Source organism: Helianthus annuus, chromosome 17, assembly GCF_002127325.2.
Source record: "Helianthus annuus cultivar XRQ/B chromosome 17, HanXRQr2.0-SUNRISE, whole genome shotgun sequence".
In the NCBI taxonomy this organism is placed as follows: Eukaryota; Viridiplantae; Streptophyta; class Magnoliopsida; order Asterales; family Asteraceae; genus Helianthus; species Helianthus annuus.
This window is the reverse complement of record NC_035449.2, coordinates 65,187,207-65,208,858: the sequence shown is the minus strand read 5'-3', so window position 1 is coordinate 65,208,858 and position 21,652 is coordinate 65,187,207. Positions and strand designations below refer to the sequence as shown.

The 21,652-nt window shown below is 35.5% G+C and overlaps 1 protein-coding gene and 1 long non-coding RNA gene across 2 annotated transcripts; one reads left to right on the top strand and one right to left on the bottom strand.

Annotated features, from left to right (window-relative positions):
• Window positions 1-1,808: 1,808 nt before the first annotated feature.
• On the bottom strand, window positions 1,809-2,358 carry LOC110926508. The gene is made up of 3 exons (XR_002585273.2): window positions 2,240-2,358; window positions 2,055-2,147; window positions 1,809-1,904 (listed from the first exon to the last, which is right to left on the bottom strand). It is a non-coding gene; the product is annotated as an uncharacterized LOC110926508 (long non-coding RNA).
• Window positions 2,359-4,540: 2,182 nt separating this feature from the next.
• LOC110923331 (triosephosphate isomerase, chloroplastic) lies at window positions 4,541-9,194 on the top strand. The gene is made up of 9 exons (XM_022167456.2): window positions 4,541-4,898; window positions 6,428-6,454; window positions 6,739-6,808; window positions 7,092-7,215; window positions 7,681-7,765; window positions 7,838-7,970; window positions 8,479-8,652; window positions 8,739-8,821; window positions 8,895-9,194. Exons 1-9 carry the CDS (start codon window positions 4,677-4,679, stop codon window positions 8,949-8,951), a joined length of 975 nt encoding a protein of 324 aa, XP_022023148.1. The 5' UTR covers window positions 4,541-4,676; the 3' UTR covers window positions 8,952-9,194.
• Window positions 9,195-21,652: the final 12,458 nt, after the last annotated feature.

Sequence of the window (21,652 nt, the reverse complement as noted above, 5' to 3'; positions counted from 1 at the left end):
AGATTAGAATGATAAAGTGAGACATGACTTGAATCTATACATTGATTCAGTTGGGCGATTTGGATCTTCGGCTGTTATAAGGGGTAGATCGAAAGTTGCACCATGTAAGTATATAGATAGTTTAGTTTTCTTTTTATTAAATCACTCTAATTATTTATATAAATGATTAAATGTAGATATATGGTGGCTTACATATGGGATCGACACACCTTTATTCTAAACATTTGCTATTATTGTCCTCAATCAAACTTGCAGCGCTTCACCTTGTGAACACAATTGGAGTATATTTGACAATGTAAGTTCTTTCTATTAAATTACATTTAATTTAACTTATTTACCTCGTTAAGTATTTTTTTATTCTTTATGTTCAATTACATTCAAAGAAAAGAAATTGTCTTTTGCAACAAAAATTCAATGATCTTCTATTCATCCAATACAATACAAGGTTACAAAGGTGCTTCAAGTCATTAAAAGCCAACATATCTTTGGATCCTATTTTGTTGAGAGACGTAGAGGACAATGATGATTAGGTTACACCAACACAAGATGAGCTTCAAGATTTTGTTGATGGTTATGGTCTTCGTTGGTCGGATGCACGAGAGCCGATGGGAGGAAACGAAGAAGTTGGGCTAAGTACCAGAAGCAAAATATCGTGCTATAGAGATGATGATGATGACGACGATGTTCCAATTCAAGTGGAAGATGATCTTAATGAACAATTAGAGGTTGATTGGACTCGAAGGCATGGTTGTAGAAATCGCTAGTCGCTAGTCAGTCGGTGAGGTGGGGACTAGCGATTAATCAGGATTAACCGAGGATTAGTCGGATATAATCGGGATTAATTGTAATTAATCGAAAATTAATCGAGACTAATCGGTGATTAATCGGAGATTAATCGGTTCCTAGTCGGGATTTTTACAACCATGCTCGAAGGAAGATTTTATGGCTAATGATTATGTTTTAGTGCTTTAAGTTATGATGAACAAATAAACAATTGGATGCCTTGGTTGATCTTGATGAACACTTTTTATTTTACTATTAATATTATATAGGTTCTAGTATATATATATATACATATATATATATATATGTATATATATATATATATATGTATACATATATATATATATATATATATGTATATATATATATATATATAGAGTAGGAGTTGGGTAGAAAGTGTGTTTTTCCTAGAAAGTCTAGGAAGCAATAAGAACGCGACATGTGGTATTGAAGGATTTTAACTAAAAGGGCATTTGTGTAATTTGAATATTATTTTAATTATCGTTTATATTATTAGGATAACTAACTAATTAGAAAACTATGGAAACTAAATATCTCATTTAATTCAAATTGACAGTTTCTATTTAAATCATAAAACATCTTTTCAGCAATGATTTTTGATGCAGGATTTCTTATTTTCTTGACATTGTGTTTTACCAGCAAACAGACTAATCGGCATTGTGTTTTACCAGCAAACAGACACGTTGTGTTTTAACAGCAAGCAGATTTCTTGACGCTGTGTTTTAACAGCAAGCAGATTGCTGGAGGATTCTTGACATTGTGTTTTAACAGCAAGCATATTTCTTGAAGCTGTGTTTTAACAACAAGCAGATTTATTGACGCTGTGTTTTAACAGCAAGCAGATTTCTCGACATTGTGTTTTAACAGCAAGCAGATTTCTTGACGTTGTGTTTTAACATCAAGCAGATTTCTTGACGCTGTGTTTTAACAGCAAGTAGATTTCTCGACGCTGTGTTTTAACAGCAGCAGATTTCTTGACGTAAGAGCAGCAGATTTCTTGACGCTGTGTTTTAACAGCAGCAGATTTCTTGACGTTGTGTTTTAACAGCAGCAGATTTCTTGACGTTGTGTTTTACCATCATGCTTTTTGAATATCTTCCCTATAATGTAAAACACAACACCTTTTAAACAAAAACGTAACGACAAAGACACCGTTCAAGTTCTCGTATAACACACTTGGATAAACAGTGTTTATAGCTGAAAAAACAAAGTTATGAAATCTAGACTTGAAATATATACAAAAAACACACCTTTCCCAGTCGATTCCTTCTTTTAAGGTTTTTTTTGGGATAGATCAGAGTGTAATTCTTCTCCATTGTTTTCAGTATTCTTGAATCTTGTTGCTATAAAAGAAATCACACAAAAAAAAAAAAAACACATTGATGATGAATAATCGAGATCTAAAACACAATTATCAAGTTAAAAAGCATCTTACGCTTGTATTGGAGTCCATATTTCTTATCTACATCCATGGATTCAAGCTAATTTTGGTATGATTTAGGTTTCACAGAAGTGGGTTTTTTGGAGAGAGAGAGAGAGAGAGAGAGAATCACATGAATAATGGAGAGAGAGAGAGGGAAAACCGTAGATTAGAATGGGTGGGGGTTTGATTGACGGTACATTGACAAAATTGCCCCTAGTCTTTTAAAACAATAAATTAAATAAACTAAAAAATTACAAGATTGCCATTGACTTCATCTCAACCATTAAACGCACCCATTGGATGGCCCAGATCGCTTCCTAGACTTTCTAGGAAAAACACACTTTCCGCAGGATCCCTACTCTCTCTCTCTCTCTCTATATATATATATATATATATATATATATATATATATATGAATTACCGATATCCCACCGTGATAACTGATATCTCAAATATCGATGACCGACAGTCGATATTTTCCGCATTAACTGCATAGCTGGCAACGAACAATGAGCAGATATATTGACGAAGGCACTGGCGAAAATCAAGTTCAAGGAGAGGCGGGATCTACTTGGCGTTGAAGACCTCCCGTAGAAATTCAAGTGGTGGATGTTAGGAATTCCGAGCTCGAGCTGAACCCTGGCCTTGTGCGTGAAGGAAGGACGGGAAGTTTACCTCGGTTTATAAGTTATGAATTAAACATTATTAATTAATTAGTGGATATTATCTAAGGTTCCTAAACGTGTTAGGTTATTAAGTGTATTTAGATAAGTATTATGTAATTAATTAATTGGTGTCCTAGTTATAGTCTAACGTGTCTAGGTTAGCTACATATACCAATTCATTGGTAGGGATTGCAACAAGGTTTTGAGAGAGTTTCCTTGATTAATAAAATTGTGGGTTAATCTCGTGAATTCTTTTCTTCCTACTTGTGTTCTCTGTTTCCATTTAACGACCAACACTGGTACCAATTCCTTTTAAACTCATCAGACATCACAAACTTCAGCCCTTACCCTTGCGGCTTCCTCTACCCGCACAACTTACCCTCAACTCTTAGGCTAGTGTATGTGAAGGTGGTCCATCACTTGGTGATGGACCGCCAAGTAAGCGGCCACGTCACCGGGGGCCCATCACCTCACCTAAGATGGGCCTGGGGTGTGGGTGATGAGTCTCTCCCTTTTTTGTTAATTAATATTCAACATATATAAAGCCATTCGGTGTCGGGAAAATGTGTTGTATATTCAACATATACATTTTACGTAACTTAAAAATTAAAAACATTACATAACTTAAAAAACATTACGAAACTTAAAAGAAACACCATCACATATTTAAAATCAAATATTAACATGCTTAACCAAACAATCGTATTAATTGCCACGCCTCGAAGTGTTTGAAGTCACGACTGTACATGGTATAGCACTCGACGAGGGCGACTTGGATGGCGTCGTTTTCATTTAGCTCACCATCGTCGTTGTCCACAACGTTGACAATCATCTCAAATCTCGTACTATCAATACGAATAATCCGAAAACGTGAACAAAGTGCGTCCACGGTTCGAATGGCTTCATCCCTACGCATGCAAAATTGTTGGAAAACTCTTTTCCAAATGGGATGCATGGGTAACGGAGCCCCGTCGTCGGTCACTGTTGCGATCCACGATTCACATAAAGCAATGTCTTCTTCTACGGTCAATGGATTAACCGCCATTTTGAAGAGATTTGTGAGAGAGCAAGATGAAAGTTGATAGATTTTGAAGGTAAAAAATGAAATTAATTGTGAAGATTATATATAAGAAATTGAGAGAGTATGCATGAGTTTGTGTAAAAAATGGATATGAAAATATGTATATATAGTGATAAAATTTAATTTATTATTATTTAAAAAAAACCAGTCGAGTAATGGCTATGTTGCACAAAAGGGCTCGTTACCTTCGTGGTAAGGCGACGAAAGAGATGACAACGGCCTGAGGGACCAGGGGCGTAGCTTTGTGGGGGTGGGCGAACCCCCGAACTTTTCGCTCGTTAGTCGAGAGTATGTAGTTTTTGTATAGAAATTTTTGGATATATACGTTTTTGATCTCCCGGTTTTATGGAAATTTCTGGTATGTACGTTTTCAACCCCCTGTCAGAATTCTTAAGCTTCACCACTGCGAGGAACGGTGTAGCCGGTCCTCAATGGGCCAAGCCGACCCGGGACGGCCACCATACCCACCATCCTTACCTGTGAAGGGTGGCAACCGAGCATAGTGGCCAGAATGGTATATGTCCACGCGCCAAGAAAGAGCGTGAAAAGTAGAAACACCCATTGATTCTCGTGTAGAGAAAGCATCACCACCATTAAACTCATCGCTTCATTCACAGCCACCTTGACCACACTCACAGTATCCCTCCCTACCAACCCATTTTCATCTCTCTCACCTAGGGTTTACTCCACTGCAACAACAACAATGGCGATGATTTCTACTTACCTAAATCCATCTTCTCAACTTTCCGGCCCTAAATCCTGCACCGCCGCTTCTCCGCCCCTCTTCTCCGGTCTCCGCCGCTCCTCCGCTTCACTCTCCACCACTCAATCCTTCTTTCACTCCGTCAATTCTCACACTCTCCGTTCTTCCTCCTCTTCTAATCGAACTTCCAGAGGCATCGTCGCCATGGCTGGCTCCGGGAAGGTATAACTGTTTATCAATCCGGTTATTGTATTCTGATCATAGATCTGTTGTTTTGTTATTGATGTTACGGTTTTGCAGATTTGTTAGGAATGAAAATCATGCATTTAATTTTATTTGCAGGAGTGAAGAAGTTTAAGTAATATGATTGTTGATTTTTTTTTTTTTTGTCTGTATGATTTGGTAGTCTGAGTGAATTTATGGTGGAAAACATAAAAGCAGGTTTTTGTCTGTTGGTGATGTGTTGACTTGAAACTAGTGTTTAATCAGTTTAGGTGTTTTGTTGATAAAAAATATACTTTTGATCTGAATATTGTTCAAAACATATGCTATGTTATGGTTTTAGAATATTTATTATAGGTCAAAGTGAATATTTCTTTTTTTATTTTGGGACTTGCACATGTCTACCTTTGTACCTTGAGGTTTTTTATATAAGGAGTTGGAATTGGAATAATATGTTAAAGCTCCTTGATTTTTAATGCTGTTGAGATTTTGGGGAGCAAATTGGTAAAAATAGGTTGGGGGTTGCATACTTGCATAGGCTGATTAAGTCGAGATTTTTAAACAAATCTAATTAGTTGCATGCATAGTTGTCAATAGCGGCTATAGCGCGCTATGTAGCGAGGCGACCAATTGTCGCTATTTGGGTCATAGCGACCAATAGCTTGTATAGCGACCGTTGTTTTTTTTTTTTTTTGATGTAAATAGCAATTAGATACAGCTATAAAATAGTTGGATTTATAAGTTTTTGTTAAATATAGAGTTAATTACTGTTTTCGTCCCTGTGGTTTGTCAAAAATCACTATTTCAATCCATTAGTTTAAAAATTGCGATTTCAGTCCCTGTGGTTTTACTTTCGTAACCATTTCAGTCCCCGTGTTTCACTTTCGTAACCATTTCAATCCATAATTCTGTTAAGTACAGGGACTGAAATGGTTACGAGGTGGACCGAAATGGTTACGAAAGTGAAACCACAGGGACTAAAATCGCAATTTTTAAACTAATGGACTGAAATAGTGATTTTTGACAAACCACAGGGACGAAAACAGTAATTAACTCTTAAATATATATGTAAAATAGCATATATACCAAGGTATTTTGATATAATATAAATATAAAAATTTTCAAAATTCTTTTTCTAGTTATAAAACAGCGGTCGCTATTCGCTATGTAGCATATAGGTCCCTTATCGCTATTAACAAGTATGGTTGCATGTTGTCACCACTTGAAACTTATTTATGAATTGAATGTAGTTTGACTAATGGACAATAAGTAAGTAAAAAAGTTACATTATGAGAACACCTGGTGCAAGTGAATCTTGTTCTAATTCTGAATGTTGGTTTTTAGTGTTGTAACAAAGATGTTGTTGGAGGTTTTGAACTAGGCCTTTGAATGGTCAAATGGAAGACGAATCTTTGTTCCACGCAGCATGTTCTAGAATCTAGATTATGTTCGAGTCAGTCCTTAATTGCCTCATTCACTGTTTTCTCAATATTAGTGACTGACAAGCTTCATTTTTTCTTTTGTTACAGTTCTTTGTTGGCGGCAACTGGAAGTGTGTAAGTAATCTTGCCTTCTTATTTCCTTGATTATAGATTAGAAATCTGAAACACCACAGATGGTTTCCATCAACAAAGTTATGATTGCACATTTGCACTGAATATTTAATACCTTAATGAACATTAATTATGTAAGGCCTTTATGTCTTCTGCTTGATTTATACCTAAGTCCAGCTCACAGAATTTATGAAACCGTTCATCTTTTCTCTATAGCTTTTGTTATTCTTGTCTTGTCTAGCTGTAGTTTCTTCTAATGATTTGTTTTGTAAATTCATTCATTCTAGAATGGAACAAAAGATTCTATCAAGCAGCTAGTCTCAGACTTGAACAGTGCAACTTTGGAGCCTGATGTTGGTTAGTTTGTTCTTTCTTTATTTTTATTTTACTAAACTGGAACATAATCCATCATGTTTTTCATACCAACTACTCAAGAGGTGTATGTATAAATCTGTGAGTCTCACACTTTTTAAAACCAAGATCTTTACGAAGCCTGTTATTATGTGATCGTTTAAGTTTTGAATTTTTTGTCAAATTTGTGTAAAGATATTTGTTCTGGTGTTCTTTGTAACTTTTGGTGTTTCAGTAAATTTTTATTCATAATTCATGGACTTTCTGATCTTTAGTGTATACTGAGCAGATGTTGTTGTGGGACCCCCTTTTGTTTATATTGATCAAGTAAAGAACTCATTAACCGACCGCATTGAGATAGCTGCTCAAAATTCTTGGATTGGGAAAGGTGGAGCATTTACTGGAGAGATTAGGTATTCATCTTCAGTTAACATATTATTTTACTTGATAGATGTTATAATCATAGTTGTCAATGCTGATCGTAGTGATCGCTATAGCGCGCTATGTAGCGTATAGGTCTAGTGTCGCTATTAGGGTTGTAGCGATGGGTAGCAAGAATAGCGACACTTTTTTTTTTTGTTTTTTTAATATAAATAGCAATTAAATATAGCTATAAAATAGCTGGATTTTAGATTTCTGTTAAATGTACATGTAAAATAGCATATATATATCAAGGTATTTTGTTAAATATACATATACAAATTTTTCTAGTGTATCGCTATTTATAAAATAGTGCCCGCTATTTATCGCTATTCGCTATGTAGCATATAGGTACCTTATCGCTATTTGTCGCTATTCGCCATTAACAACTATGGTTATAATCTATAAACTATAGTCAAAACTGATGTGACATAACTTTACAATCCTTTTAATTGCAGTGCGGAGCAATTGAAAGATATTGGATGCAAATGGGTGATCCTTGGGCATTCTGAGAGGAGACACGTGATCGGGGAAGATGATCAGGTGATTTTTTTATTAAAATTTCGATTTAACTTTTGCTGATTGCATAGGTAATTAATGTAGTTCGAATATCAGTTTATAGGTAAGAAGGCTGCTTATGCGTTGGGTCAGGATCTTGGAGTAATAGCTTGCATTGGAGAACTGTTGGAAGAAAGAGAAGCAGGCAAAACCTTTGACGTTTGTTTCAAGCAGTTGAAAGCCTATGCAGGCATGCTTTCTTTGCATTTTTCTGCTTTTATATAGCACATTTCACTTGGCTTACTTTAGTTTTTTGTTTTTAGGTAGTTTTGTTTGCCTAAAGACAAATACAAACATATTTTATATCATATTCTAGGGGCGTTCATGGTCTGGTTTGGCCAAAAGTCTTGACCGAATCGCTAACTATGGTTTCGGGAAACAACAGACCAAACTGACCGGCTTGGGTGGGTGGCTGCATTGACCCTTTTTTGCAGTTTGGTGGTTTGAATCAGATCAAGATAGTTCATGAATAAAGTACAAATAAATCCATATTAAAAAAGAAAACCTAAATAATATTATCGTAAAAAAAGTTTGTGTTTATGGCTGGTTCCAAATTCCAAACCGTCGGATGATCTATTAAACCGCCAAACGCCAGAATCGGCTGGCTTGATTTAGTTTGGACGGTTTAAACGGTTTTCTTAACATTATCGATAGTATAATGCCTAGGTAAATGTAACATGCATCCTTAATTTGTGCAGATGCTGTGCCCAGTTGGGATAACATTGTAATTGCATACGAGCCTGTATGGGCTATTGGAACCGGTAAAGTGGCTTCACCTGAGCAGGCTCAGGAAGTACACGTGGCTGTTCGTGATTGGCTTGCTAAAAACGTATCACCCGAAGTTGCATCTAAGACACGTATCATCTATGGAGGTATCACTTATATTTATGTCTCTGTGTGTGTATGAAAGGTATAATGCACTTTAAAACTTACAATGAGTGATTAATTACCTTCCCAGGATCTGTAAACGCCGGCAACTCAGCTGATCTGGCAAAAAAAGAAGACATTGATGGATTTCTTGTCGGTGGTGCTTCTTTAAAGGTATAATAAACTAATATATATTTGCGGTCAAAATGGATTACAATCAAATTTGATGCTTGTAAATTTAATGCAGGGTGCTGATTTTGCAACCATCATTAATTCCGTGACTGCCAAGAAAGTTGCTGCTTGAACTTGATGATCACGTCTTGTTCGGTTTTGGATTCAGGGTAAGTATCTTAGAGTGTATCTTTTTTTTAGTTAAAGATTATGATCCTAAAAGCCGGGTGCATATCTGTGCAATATTCACAATGTGCATATTTTTGCACACAAGATTTGTAATAGATATTATAACCCCAAGTCCACAGGACTCTTGGTCATAACTCTAAACGAACAAAGAATATGAAATAAAGTTTATGTGAAGTTGCTTTTGTTTGTGGTAAAAACACTGATTAACCGAACTGAAATAACAGGAAAAATTATATACTGATGGTTCGGTTTTAATATTTTTCATAACCAACTATTATCGGTATGGTTTTGGTTACACTATCGGTATGTTTTGGTTACAAATTAAAGCCGATCAAATCCAAAATATGTATTTAATTTGTTTTAGGTTTTATATTTTTGTCATAGCCGAAATCTGTATTAAACATGGTTTGATGAAAGCCAAGCCCAAAAATGAAGTAATGGGTCACCAACGGATAACGAAACCAAACCGATTGGTAACTGTTACATTTTCAATTACATCTGTCCGAAAAGAGTACTTAGCTTGTGTTTTAGTCTTTAGATAAGCTCACTTTAGTGCCTTGTAAAACGTGCATTACAAGTTGTACATTGTACCGGATCAACTGCTTGAGTGGGAATTAATCCAATGTTAAATTAGTTAAAATCACAATTCATACTCAAAGAATATATACCCTTGATCAACCCATCTGCAAAGCAATCTCACCCTTTATGCATGTATACATACCCGTGTATATTTGATGGGGGTCGTCGAAAGAGATGGATCAACTCGATCTGAACCATAGAAGTTTGGAGTCGAAACATGAACGGAGATACCAAACCATCTCTTTGCCACCACTTCCTTTGGTTGCGTTTTCTGGCGTTGTCATCTTCTTGCTGTCTCTCTCACAATACTCCAACTTCATGTCTTGGTCAAGTGATGTAGGAATGTATCTCCAGCTGTTCCTGATTTTAATACCGGTGATTTGCGTCCTTCTCTTGTCTTCAAGCTCGATCGCCCAACGGTTGTGGGTTAGTTTCAGTTCGCGGAAGCGGAACCACACCGTAAACATGAACCCTCTTGTTTATGACCCTTACGTTGACTGAAGAAAACACGCCTTTGAAATGATATTCTGTTAGCGTTCGATATAGTTGGTACCTACACTTATCTTTGATGTACCACAAATTTCATTAAAGTAAATAAAATTCATGCAGTGTTTGTGATTGTGTTTGTTGAACAACGTAAATTACTACTATGTACATGTTTAACAACCGAGCTAAATAAAGTTCGAATCAACTTGGGTTCGAGCTCATAGTATTTAATTTGAACTAGAAGTTGAGTTCGTTTTGACTTGGACTCGCTTGTGGCTCGGTTATTTGATTTGTGTTTGTGAATGGTGATGAAATTGAATGCATTTCTTACAATAAAACCAAGTTAACAACAATCTCATATTATTCAAGTCTTAAATATCTAAGGATACAATATGAATATCCAAGAAAAATCAATGATGAAGTTTATTTGAACAAGCCATCTTTAGCTCAATCTTGACTTTATTTTTTATGAGTCGAGTAGTAAGGTTGTTCAAATTGCTCAATGCTTGAAACTCGTTCGATGCTTGATCGAAAAGTGTTTGGAATCTGTTCGTTCGATTTAAGCTCGATTGAAAAGGTGCTCGGTTCGGATCGGTTTTGTTTGTAAACGAACTAAGTACGAGCAAAGGTCCTGTCAGTTTGGTTCGACACAGTTGGCAACCCAACTCAATCTTCGATACACATAACAACCCAACCCAAGTTTTTATTAAATAAATGTAATCCATGGTTATTTTTTATTGTATATAAATTGTTATGAATTAATTTCTATTTATTGTGTGACTATCCACTTGTGTTTATTATTATATTATAACTCTCCATGTACTTAACTCCCATCTCTTTATGTACTTAACTCTCATCTTGTAAGCCTATAAATAGAGGCATATGTGATCCATATTTTACATCAATAAGAAATCCATCTTCCATTCTCTCATTCTTCTCTATACATTGCTAGTAGGTCGTTGTTTCACAACACGTTATCAGCACGAAAGTGCTAGGTCAAAGAGTCGAAAATTGTCGATAAGCATTCGCATGTAAACTATTTGTTGATTTAGATTTGACATCCGTTGATGCGATTCATATGTGGATGCTTGGTGTGTATGGCGGCTATTGAATGCTTCTTCTCGATCTACCTTCTGTGACTAAATGAGGTAGATCTCATCTCCATCTAGTAACCATCTAATCTCTATTTTTTTTATATAATCTGGTCCACAAAAAGAAAATAATAATAATAATAACAATAATAATAATAATAATAATAATAATAATAATAATAATAATAATAATAATAATAATAATAATAATAATAAACACCATGTTAAATCATCTTATTAGTAACTTTTCGGTTATTAGCTTATCATATTGAATTGATGGAGAAAGTGAGAAACTGATTGGTATCCATTGTGTGTTCATGAATTTTTTTTTATTTATTTAATAATTATTTTTTTTGTTATTACCTTTTAAGTTTTGGTTCATTATCTCTTAATTATTACATTTAATATATGTCATGAAACTTCATTCATAATTTGGTTAATAATAAACATAATTTTTATTATTGTTTATACTACCAATAATAGTATACATATTTCATTGTTTGGATCTTAAGTAATAGAAAAATTCTTGGATAAGTTGATTAAAATAAATAAAGATTGTGAACCTTAAGTAAATTATTGATTTACAGGTACAAATTCTATAATTATTATCCTTTATATATGTTAATCTTTTACTGTTCATTAAGATTTAAACCTTTTCATTGGGTTTCTGTTGAAAAACTTCAAACATTTTCATTATAAAATAACTTACAACTTATGCATGGAAATTGAGATGAAAGATGCTTTGTGTAATTTGAAAAACTTGAAAAGACAGAATATTATGTGCTATTATCTAAACCATAACTTTTATAGAAATCATGCTTATATACAAGTAATAAATGAGCGCATGTTAAGTATAACCTAAAATAAATTCATGGAGATATTTGTTTATTTTCAAGTTAGAGTGACAAAACCATGTATATGGATATTTGTGATTGGTTATATCGCGATGAGTTACTACATAATATTCATATTTCATAAATAAATACATATTTTATAAAACTGATGAACGCATGTTATATCATAAGGTTGTGTCATAAGTCATTTTTTATAGTGACATAATATAAAGTGATGCATTGTATAATCATCACATTTACATATTACCATAAACCTTTTTAATAGTGTTCTTGATATATTTTAATATTCAATCATGACAGTATGTCAAATTAATTATATGTATTTTATTATACTTGATAAGAAGACATCTTATCAATTACATATTGTATAATTTGACTTTATACAGTATATTTAATATGTTATCGCTTATGCATATAGACAATATTGAATAGAGCAATTGCATTAAAATTGTGGTTTGTTATCATTTTTATGAAAGCTTATGAGCATGCTTAGTCACAAAGTGTGAGACTCCATAAAGTTTATTATAAAGTTATGGAGCTTGTAAGATTTTAAAACCGATCAATCTAAATGACTCGGTCATATAACCACTTCTCAATTTATATCATGTGATGAGAAGATTATTTATAAGAAAAGTTTGAATAAAAAATTTCCATTCTGGAGTAGCAAGATCATTAAAGAATATATAAGTTTTAAAACAACCACATGTGAAAGTTGTATGAATCTAATCCATGAAGTGAATGTGATGATATAATGACCAGTGTAAAGGTGAAGATCATGTACACAACTAAGAAAATTGTAGTGATGTGACCATGATATGTCACACCCCGACCGCGTAAAACAACAAACCGCGGCGGAAACGTAGGGGAGTGGAGCGACAAAATTATTGTTTCACAACCATGGTAATTAAAGTTTTGGTTTTATTAGAATTAATGTTTACATTGTCTTGGAATTAACGAAAACATAACATAATTAAACTGTCTTTTAAGTCACTAAGGCTGAGTCCGCCTACGTGTAGCACAATCAACATCATACATTAGCACCTGAAACACATGTGAAAATAGGTACGTCAGCATGAAAATGCCTGTGAGATACATAGGTTTTGTTGATGACGATTCATGACTTGTAGTTAAAAGAAGTCTTTAACAAAAAGTAGTCATGAACCTTGTAAAATGTTTTCTTTTATAAAATCATGTGAAAATCGATATGAAAATCAGATGATATAAAAGAATAATGCATGGTTAAATAAATAACCAAGTAAAAGTGAGTTTGTATAAAATATGTCATTTGTAAAACAATGTCGTGTCTTTGTATAAAATGTATCATGTCTTTGTTGAAGTGGTTTAGATAACGCTACGATATGTAATATAATAAAAACACTTATATATAAGAAGTACCAGCGGCGTATCCACCATGCTTTTATCATATTATACATCGCCTCGTTATGTAAATCACTTATCAATAACCACCAAAAATGTCTTGTTTAAATCAATGTCAAAATGTTTATGTGTAAACCATGTCCAATGTCATGTGTAAACTGTGTCATGTATAATCAAATGTAATGTATGGCAAGTAAAAAGTATCTACTCAAACCATATGTATAATTGTCAAAGTGTAACCAAATGTCATGTATGGTGAATAAAAAGTATTTACTCAACCCCATATGTAAAATGTACAAAACAATGTTTTTGAATAAACCTAAGTTTAAATCAAAAGTTATGTTTTGTAGAAAACAATGCTTTATGATACAAACATCTATGCAGTAATGTTTATCGCATACATTCAAGCCTTGCGACTGTCGGATAAACCCTTAAACAAATTAAAGGTTCATCAATTATGTATATCGGATTCTGTCATTCCCTACTTCCAAACAAACCTAGGAAGTCGGGAACGGGATTTGTCATGTCCTATGGTACCATTACATACTACCGAGCGGCGTGATCAATGTTAATGAATGTATTATTGTCCTATTAAACATACCAAATGTCATACCAATGTAAGCATGCTATGTGGAAACCATGTACTAAGTATGATAAGTAAACATACATAGTAGAAATGTTCATGAAATCAATGTGCTAGCATGCTAAGTAAACATACATAGCAGAAATGTATTGTAAATCAATGTGTCCATATGCTGAGTAAACATATGTAACAAAAGAGTTTATCAAATCAAATCAATGTGCTAGCATGCTCAATCAACATACATAGCAAAACATAGTTGAAATCATGTACTATATGTGTACTAGATGAACATAGCATGTTTATGTCATAAAAAGCAAAGAAAGCATGAAAGTAACAAGTATGCACATGTATATCACCCCAAAATATTTGAAATCGGTAAAAGAGAGGAACTATGTACTCACTTAGGATTGCTTATTAGTCTTGGAATCAAAGACCAAATAAAGCTTCAAGGATCACGGAATCAAACGACACCTAATATAGGTAACTACGTTAATAATCGGATCCTAAATCGGGAGATAGGATAGAATGAGGTTCTATAAATCAAATGAGTATTGGAACTCATATGGCATGATTTAATAGACCTAACATTCTGATTAGAAAGTTATCCTAAGTGCTTTTGACCCGTTTCGACCCGTTAAGGTAGTTTAAGCTACTTTAACGCGTCGTTTGTGTAAACTAAGGTCGGATGGTTATCTATGTCCTATGTTAAGTCCTACATGCCCAATTTTGTTTAAATATGTTACTAAATCAGTTTATATGTCAAAAACTTGATCACATATGCAAAATATGAATTTATGCTCAAAAAGGGCATTTTGGTCATTTTCAATGGGCATATAAACGACTTAATGGATAACTAACCAACCTAAGTGATCAAAAGGTATAACCTCAGTAGGTTATTCCCTATGCAACTATGATCACTAAATAAGTTTGGTCGGATCCTAATGATCGACCAAACAGGTTGGGTTTGAAAGTCTAAGCGGTTGTTGAGACCGCTTAACTTAGGACCCTAAACAAGCACTAAACTAGTAGTGACGAGTTAAACATGTTAAAACATGTTTAACTAAGTTAGAAAACTGATTTGGTATCAAAACAGAGTGTTTTGATACCTAAAAGTTGTTCCGTCATAAAATGTGCATAAATATGCATTTTGACCGAAACTTGGACTCGTCACTACGCCTAGTCAACGTGGTAATCAGTAGGTATAATCGCTAAGGATTATAACCATCGTGATTACAATCATGTTGCAAAGTTCAATTGGACTTTGATTTGACCAATTGATGGTCAAAACCGAAAGTCAAACTGATGGTCAAACTATTTGGCTTTCAGCTCTAAATGGCTAAAAATAAAGACTAAGCCATGAAAGAACACTTCCAAGGCTCTATGGCTGAAAGATTAGACTAAAAGAACTCAGGTAGGTGGCTCTCAATGATGGAAATCCTCCACTTAGAATTCAAAGATGGAAATGAGCAATGAAACAAATGAAACGAAGGGGTATTTATAGTTGTGGAGGACTTGTAGGATCATTCCATGTGGATGTGTATTGCCCAAGCAATGAATCATGGCCCTACAAGTGTTAAGGACAACTATCTTTGCTTGGAGAAGTGTTAACTTGGTGCCACACAAGGAATTTGCAAGAAAAGTCCCTGAAATTCAAGCTGTTTGCTGAAAAACAACATTCTGTCGACAGGGGGGTGTAGCGCCCGCGAAAGATAGAGCCTGGGCAGTCGCGGCCCGCGAGCTCTCATGCCGAAGTTTCAAAATATGGCAGAAACAGTCCCTGCACACACTAACTTGCATTTTTGACGTATTTAACCTCCGTTAAGCCATTTTCAAGGCTCTACAAGGTCGTTAAAGTATAGGGGACTTGAAAAATGCTTGGAAATATCACGGATGTCGATTCGTTTGGTCGTACGGTCGCGTTATTCGGTTAATTATGACGAAACTCGAACGGACGCGAAAACGATCCAAATTAAGCGACGAATGGTATTTTTGGATTCCTATCACTAAAATAAAATATTTTAGTGACTACAAGAATTTTTGAATGTCCGGATGTGGTCAGAAGGTAAGATATGCGCGTAAATGCAAACTTACGTCGTTTTTGACGCTTTTAGTCCCGCACTTTCTAAAATCAAGGAAACAGATAAGTTGTCACAATTAGCTGCTGTTTACTTCAAGGAGGTGGTTTCTAGGCACGGGGTGCCAACTTCTATTATCTCTGACCGTGACCCGCATTTGATTTCGGATTTGTGGCAGTCGATGCACAAATCGTTCGGCTCGCGTCTCGACATGAGCACTACCTATCACCCACAGACGGATGGTCAAAGCGAGCGAACCATCCAGACACTTGAGGATATGTTTCGAGCATGCGTAATTGATTTTGGCAAGGGTTGGGAGAAACACTTGCCGTTGATAGAATTTTCTTACAAGAATAGTTACCATACCAGCATCCAGGCAGCACCATTCGAAGCATTGTATGGATGAAAATGTCGTTCACCTCTCTGTTGGGCTGAGGTGGGTGACAGCCAGATTACACGCCCGGAACTTGTACTTGAAACCTCCGAGAAAATTGTTCAGATCAGGAATCGTATGGCGGCAGTGCGTGATCGTTAGAAAAGCTACGCCGATAAGCGTAGAAAACCTTTGGAGTTCGCAGTTAATGATCGTGTTATGTTGAAGGTCTCACCCTGGAAGGATGTGGTGCGTTTTGGGAAACGCAGCAAGCTTAACCCACGTTATGTTGGGCCATTTAAGATTTTGGAGCGAATTGGTAAAGTGGCCTACAAGTTAGAGTTACCTGCTGAGTTGGGAAATGTTCATGATGTTTTCCACGTGTCGCAATTAAAGAAGTGTTTGTCCGATGAAACACTTGTGGTACCGTTTCAGGAGTTGAAGATTGTTGACAAGTTGCAGTTTGTCGAGGAACCTACCGAAATCATGGATCGGGAAGTCAAAGTCCGCAAGCATAGCTGAATTCCGATTGTAAGAGTTCGTTGGAACTCAAGACATGGACTGGAGTTCACATGGGAACGTGAATATCAGATGAAGCTCAAGTACCCTCATTTATTCCCAGCTGACAAGACTAAATCTGATGCAACTAGTGAATTTCGAGACGAAATTCCCATTCAATTTGGGGATGATGTGGCATCCTGACTTGACACCGTGCATTGTGGATTGCTTATCAAATTTCGGGACAAAATTTCTTTCAAGTTGGGGATGATGTGACAACCCGAGATTTCAAGATCTTTCCTTTTCGCAACACCTGTTTTACAACCTTGTCCTAGATTTCGTTGTACGTTATACCATGTGTATTATTTCAGAATGGTTTTTGTATAAGTTACTTATGTGGTAATGTAATGATTGAACATTTAATACAATCTATTATAACAAAACATTGCCCGACGAAAGATGTCTTGAGGGCCGACGAAAATGAGCAATGGGCTCGACGAAACATGTGTTTCGTCCGGGATTTTCTTTCGCCGTGAAGGGCTTTCGGCCCAAATGAAGCCCAAACATGTCCCGATTATATTTATACGTAGAGTGTCAGTTAGCAAACCCTAGACTCTTTCTAAACCTATCGACGGCAGCAAACCCTTTCGAAGCATCATCTTCTTGGTCTAATTACCCTAGCTACTGTATCAAGGTAAGTGTTTTGTTTGTTCATTGGATCTATATCCGATACGTCGGTTTGTGTTGTAATGATTATGTGTGAATACGTTGGATCGTATATGCGTAATGTTCATCGTTCATTAACCGTGTTATGTAGTTAGGGTAGTTCGATGGAGTCTTGAATGTTCTTGTGTTTCCTCTTGATTACTGTTTGATTAAAATGATGAGCAGATGTTGATTGAATAAATGTTATGACAATGATAATCATGTGAGTATGCAAATTGTTAAGGCCCATGTTGCATGATTAATTGGGAAGTGGATGATTGATCGTGGATCATGATGTAAATGTTGAGGATGATTAGGGTTCTAGAACATGTAGAACTGTAACTGATTGGATCTGTAACTGGTTGCTCGACGAAACATGTAGTTTTCGTCACATCTCATATCGACGAAACATAGGGTCTTTTGTCGACAAGCCGTCCGACGAAACATAGGGTCTTTCATCGACAAGCATCTCGACGAAAGATGATCTTTCGTCAGAAGGGTGTTTCGTGGGGTAAGTCACTGAGTTGAACAGTAGGTGCCTGTGATGTTAATGATGATAGATACTTGTGTCTGTACACGATTCATGCTACATGTCAATGATAATAAGTGACTTGTTCGATTAGTTGGTATAACAAACCCACCTGTTATGTTCTGTGTTATTTTGTTAACCACATGAGAGGTGTACTTGTATTAGAAAGGTGTATTGGTTACCTGATATATTGTGATCTTGTGCGAGATGCAATCTGTGTGAAAATAATGACTTGTTTAATTATGAAACTGATATTCATTGGTAACCACAGTAGGGTTGGTTGATTAACTTGGAAACGGGTAACTTAACAAACCGAGCAAACCAAGGTGAGTTCACTGCTCTTTTTCCAAGCATGCGTCTCGGGGAGGGACATCTGGTAATCGTTCCGGGGAGGAACGTCGGGTTATTGGGATGTTGGTTATTACACTCATTTCTATCATTAAGTCCCCTTACATATACCGATTGGTTGCCGAGGAGGCAACGGGGTTATTAGTTGATAACGCTATTAGGTTTGGCACCCTCACACCGTACCAGGGAGGACGGTCGTGAACTAATTACCTTAACCACTTGACCAATGTGTGATAGAGCATTGGGTTTTGGGCAAATAAATCTAGAGCCATCTGTGGTAATCGAGTTAATAACAACATCAAATCATTGAATTATACTTATATCCGGTAACTAAAATGTGTTAACAAACTTTGAACTCACCAGCGTCATCTGACACACTTGTCTGCATGCTTGCAGGTCGTTAGATTCTTGATTATGGACATGCTATCTGGGAGTGCTGGAGTGGTCATGGGTTGAGACTCTTGGATACTTGTTTCGTTGGTTCTGAACACTTATTTTGAAACAAGTGAATATCAATTCACATTATGCTTCCGCTGAACGTTTACTTTGGTTGTAACTTATGACTTGGATTTATATTATGAAATGAATCTAATGTTTTATTTAAATATTTATTATCATTTGTTCAATGTGATTGGTGGCTTGGATCCTGGTACGTCACACGTCCCATGGTTTTCCGTATGTGGTATTTTGGGGGTGTGACAATGGCGATCTATATTACAGTGTATCGTGGCAATCCGTATGACAAGCTTCTGCCTTTGGAACCACAAACCACATCTTTGATGATTAAAAATGTCCCAAATAGATATACGTACGTAACTCTTCATTTATGACATGTCGTATGATATCATATCATCCTTGTACCGTATCGTGTCGTATCGTAGTTGTATTTTGTATTATTTTTTTATGTTGGTGTATTCATGACGTGTGATATAATGCATTATACGTAACCAAGAAAACCAATCTAAACATTTAAAATAAACAATCACAAATACAGATAAACTGAAACTACAAATTTAATTACATAATAAGATTGTATATAGACAGGACATCGTTCAAAATACATAAACTGTCAAATTACATGAAATGTACAATGATCCTAAACCTGTGGATCCTGACCCTCCTGACTGGTACCTGAGGGCCCCGCCCCCTGATCCGCATCATGTCCAGGGCGAGGTGACAATGTCGGTATCGGCAATGGACAAGCATATTAAATTATGTCTATATCATTGAGCTAAATAATGCGTTCTGCAAAACAAAAATGAGCATTAGACAAGCATATTAAATTAATACAACAAAACATTTTTTATAAGTCTATAAGTACCTGTATTTTGCAATCTCTCAAGACGACATGCACATAACAACCCGCAACCCGTGTACAACTGGCAGCCACATGTTGATCCGAATGACAGCAACATGGTTAGTATCCGTGTTAGCTCGTTTTCTAATAGGTTAAGAGCATGGATGGAAACTTTACATAGTAGGTTGTGAAACAAAGGAATCTCACGGTGGCTGTTCATTCGCATGGTGTGACTTTCTTCCAAGCATTTCTTTATTTGCGTATATTGATTTAGTACCAAGGTGTCCACCTTTTTCAACAGCGTTTCCAGACTACATTTCGGTGTAGTGAGTTGTTTCTTTAATGCAACATGTGCGCCTTCAGCTCTATTTGTTGTAGTTTGGTAGAATGTCAGGGTTTGATTGGTCCATGCAGATACGAACAAATGGCGAGAGGTGTTTAACCAGTTATCCCGCATGTAATAAAAAAACATCTGATATTCAAATTATATATTCATTTAAATGAATGTATTAACTTAAGAGAAAACGTACGTTTACGTTGTTGATTACCCCTTTCTAAGGCGGAAGCACGAGGTGTGATCCTGAAAGGTTCTCATTGCATACGAATGGTAAACATACTACATGATCATAAAACAACTCCAAGATGCCATTGACATTAAACATTCAAAACATAAGTTAAGTTTAGTGTTTACATCACAAGATAAAATATTGTCTGAAAAGTTTACATCTTTATTTTAAAGACAAAAATAAAGGTTTTGATCCTTATATCACCACACAGAATGGGACATAACAACCAAATCCCACAAAATAGGCATATGAGTCTTGACACAACATAACCAAACACATAGGCGACATCCATGAGCAAGAGTAAGACCGCGCGAACATCCACTTTAGTTACCTGAAATACATGTAAGTTTTGGAAAAACGTCAACATAATGTTGGTGTAAATTCATGCAGTTTTGTGTAATATAGTTAAGCATTCGTTGTAGAAAACATGGTATGTAATTGTACTGAAATAAGTACTTCTGTAAATGTAAGAAAAGCGAGATCGCTAATGGTTTGCAAGGCCATTAATATGTGTAACGACATAGGAAGCATCCAAACCATAGGCATTTTTACTTGTCGATTCACGACTAGAGACACAAAAACACTCTTGGTAAAAGCGTGGCCAAGAGTGTGGCTGCCAGAAACCCATTAGATCTAACCTTTTGTTTCGCGGTCTAGGTATATAGTTTGATTAATGGTGCTTATGGCACCCTATTCGTGACATGATCTATAGTATCCTTCCTTAGTTTTGTATTCAACATATCGTGGTACATGTATTTTCCCCAAGTTTAGAAAACAAGTAAAAGTTTAAAAGTGGGGACATGAACTCACAATTTTGCGTATCCTGCGTCGTAAACTTCACCGGTTGGTTTTGTAGCGTCGTGACCTATACGTGTTCTATTAATGTTAGTCACTAGACTTGTATCACACAAGTACAAGTCACCATCTTTTGTTTATGTATATGTTCTTTGTATGTTCATTCTTTGTGAGGGTCGTGCCCTTGTTTGTCGGGTCTTGCCCATATGTTGTGTCTTTGCACTTTGAGTTTGTAATGTGTTTTTGTAAATATATATTTTACCTCTCAAATATATATTTGTTTATGCAGACTTTTCGAGGTAATAAGTTGTTAAAAATAATTTATATTTTTAACTTTTCATGTATGTTAGTTATATTATTTTCCCAAAAATAATTATAAGTATTTTGTGAAATAATATTTTCAATATTAGTTCTGTACAAGTATTTTTAGGAAAGTATACTTGTATTTTACGTAAATACTTGTGTATTTTGTATTATTCACCAAAAAAT